The 2,681-nt window shown below is 43.3% G+C and overlaps 1 protein-coding gene across 1 annotated transcript in view; it reads left to right on the top strand.

The window, feature by feature from the left end:
• The window catches only part of DNAH17 (dynein, axonemal, heavy chain 17), a 172,697-nt gene that overhangs the window by 23,447 nt on the left and 146,569 nt on the right, over positions 1-2,681 (top strand). The window contains exon 16 of the mRNA XM_011966878.1: positions 182-285. Coding sequence (XP_011822268.1) covers positions 182-285 — 104 coding nt within the window. The remainder of the gene's footprint in view (positions 1-181; positions 286-2,681) is intronic.

Genomic DNA, 2,681 nt, shown 5'->3' with positions numbered 1-2,681 from the left:
GGCTAATTTTTTGTATTTTTAGTAAAGACAGCATTTCACCATGCTGGCCAGGCTGGTCTCGAATTCCTGACCTCGTGATTTGCCCGTCTTGGCCTCCCAAAGTGCTGAGATTACAGGCGTGAGCCACCGCGCCCAGCCTGAATCGTTCATTTCGTCAGATTCCTTTACACTTCCATTTTAGGTGTGTTTCAATACATTCAAGAGGTGCGAGAAATTCTGCACAACTTGCAGAACAGGATGCAAAAGGCAAAACAAAATATAGAAGGAATTTCACAGGCTATGAAGGTAAGCAAGGGGCAGAGCACAGAGCGGGGCTTTGTGGGGGCCTGGGGCTGCCCTGGGGCAAACCAGCCTGCATAGAGGCCCATGGAAAGTGCTGTGATGTGCGGGGGGCAGTGGGAGCTGCCATGCAGTGCTCTCCACCGGTAGGATGATATCAGAGTGGTCCCAGGGCAGAAAGAGCCCAGTTGCTCAGTGGAATTCAGTTCTCCATTCTGCTCTGAGCTCTGCAAGGTCCCCCCTGTGTGCCAGGCCAGCGCCAGTAGCAAGGGGTGGAAAGACATCTGCCAAGACTCACCCCAGTGGGAAGAAGCCCATTGCCCAGTACAGAAGCAGTACAGTTCTAACTCAAGTTCCTTCCAGAGCACTGGGGGAATCCTTCATTAGTCTTCTGAGTGGTCTGGTCGGTCACTGATACTCTAATGTGCAAAAACACTTACAGCAATATATCCAAAAGGAAGTTTTAAGGAACGTCTCCTCTTGTTAATTTGCAGTGTCTACTCTGCAACTCTATTTCTTTTTTGTTTTTTCTTTGAGACAGAGTTTCACTCTGTTGCAGCTGGAGTGCAGTGGCATGATCTTGGCTCACTGCAACTCTGCCTCCTGGGTTCTAGTGAGTCTTAGTGTCTCAGCTTCCCCAGTAGCTAGGACTACAAGTGTGTGCCACCACGCTCAGCTAATTTTTTGTATTTTTAGTAGAGATGCGGTTCCACCATGTAGCCCAGGCTGATCTTGAACTCCTGAGCTCAGGCAATTTGTCTGCCTTGGCCTCCCAAAGTGCTAAGATTACAGGTGTGAGCTTCTGCACCTGGTCAACCCTATTTCATTTTTAAATGATCATGTTTAAGCTATATTTCTCTATCAACATATCAAAATTACATCATCATGATGCCCCACCCACCCTGCTCCGTTTAACCAGCCGCTACAACTGGACTTCAGATTACATAGCGTTCCACCACTTCCCTCCCCAACCTCTCCACAAACCCTTGAGTAGAGATCATTTAGAATTTCTGAGAAAAACAAGCAATTGGAAAAGAAAATGGTTCAAACTCAGTCCATCAGACCTGGAATAAATCCTGTTTGGAGTTTGTACATTGTCAGGCTGTGCCCTTAGCACTCAGGTGAACAGCAAAGGGGTGAGGACCAAAAGGAGGTTGTTCAAAGATTATGCAGCATTTGAGAAGAGGAAGTCATTTGGTATCTCAGAAAAACACAGACCTATTGAAGCTATTCAGTTAGTAAACCTAAGATTTTTTTTCTTAAAAAGGTTATGACATCTATGAAATAACAACAGAATGAGAACTAAGAACAGAATGAGAGGAAAGCAGAGAAGTGAAAGGACATGGCTAAGAAAATCAAAACTGCAAAAGAAGAATTAAATTATACTGAAGCACCAGTTAGACTAGAACTGGTGCTGTGTGTGACAGTAGATATATTAAATAGAGGACAATTTTAGGAAATTGCTAATATGCAAAGGGAAATAACAATAGATAATGTGTAAGATGGAGAGGAATAACATAAAAATCATAGTTGTGACTAAAGAAATAATAGGCTGGGCATGGTGACTCACACCTGTAATCCCAGCACTGTGGGAGGCCGAGGTGGGCGGATCACTTGAGGTCAGGAGTTCTAGACCAACCTGGCCAACATGGTGAAACCCTGTCTCTACTAAAAATACAAAAAGGAGCCAGGTGTGGTGGTGTGCACCTATGATCCCAGCTACTAGAGAGGTTGAGGCAGGAGAATTGCTTGAACCTGGGAGGCGGAGGTTGCGGTGAGCTGAGGTCATACCACTGTACTCCAGCCTGGGCGACAGAGCGAGACTCTGTCTCAAAAAAAAAAAAAAAGGTAGACATATTCTGACCAGAATTTTAAATCTCAAGGATACAGAACAATCTTCTGTATGTTTCTACCAAGCAGGTAGCCTTTTGACTTTACATAGATTTCCAGAACATGACGAAAATAGCCAGTCTTGAGAAAGGCTCCTGACAATTATCTGTGAATACAATAGTAAAGTCATCCTCACACGTGCAGGGGCTTGGAAAAATACCATTTAGGTACCCTTCCTGAGAAACCTATTCCAGAATGTATTCCAGGACACCAATAGATCAACCATATTCTAGAGTACCAAGGAGAGAATTAACATTTAAATAAGACTAGCCAATGAGCTTGGAACCAATTAAATATAAAGAGAGAAGTATATAAAGAGATAAATATGGTTGTGAAAGGTTACATTCCAAAGTCAAAAACAATACTTGTAGAAAAATATAAATGGTAGAAACCATATCCATGGTGATAAATGTGATCAATAATTGGAAGTTAGGAGGACGAAAAAAGGTAGGACAGGGAAGTTAACCATATCCTAAATTCCTAAACATGGGTAATGGGAATCAAAAGCAATT

The sequence above is a fragment of the Mandrillus leucophaeus genome, unplaced genomic scaffold (genome assembly GCF_000951045.1).
Source record: "Mandrillus leucophaeus isolate KB7577 unplaced genomic scaffold, Mleu.le_1.0 Scaffold1, whole genome shotgun sequence".
Lineage (NCBI taxonomy): Eukaryota > Metazoa > Chordata > Mammalia > Primates > Cercopithecidae > Mandrillus > Mandrillus leucophaeus.
Note: the sequence above shows the minus strand (reverse complement) of the source record. Positions and strands in the feature narration are given on the sequence as shown.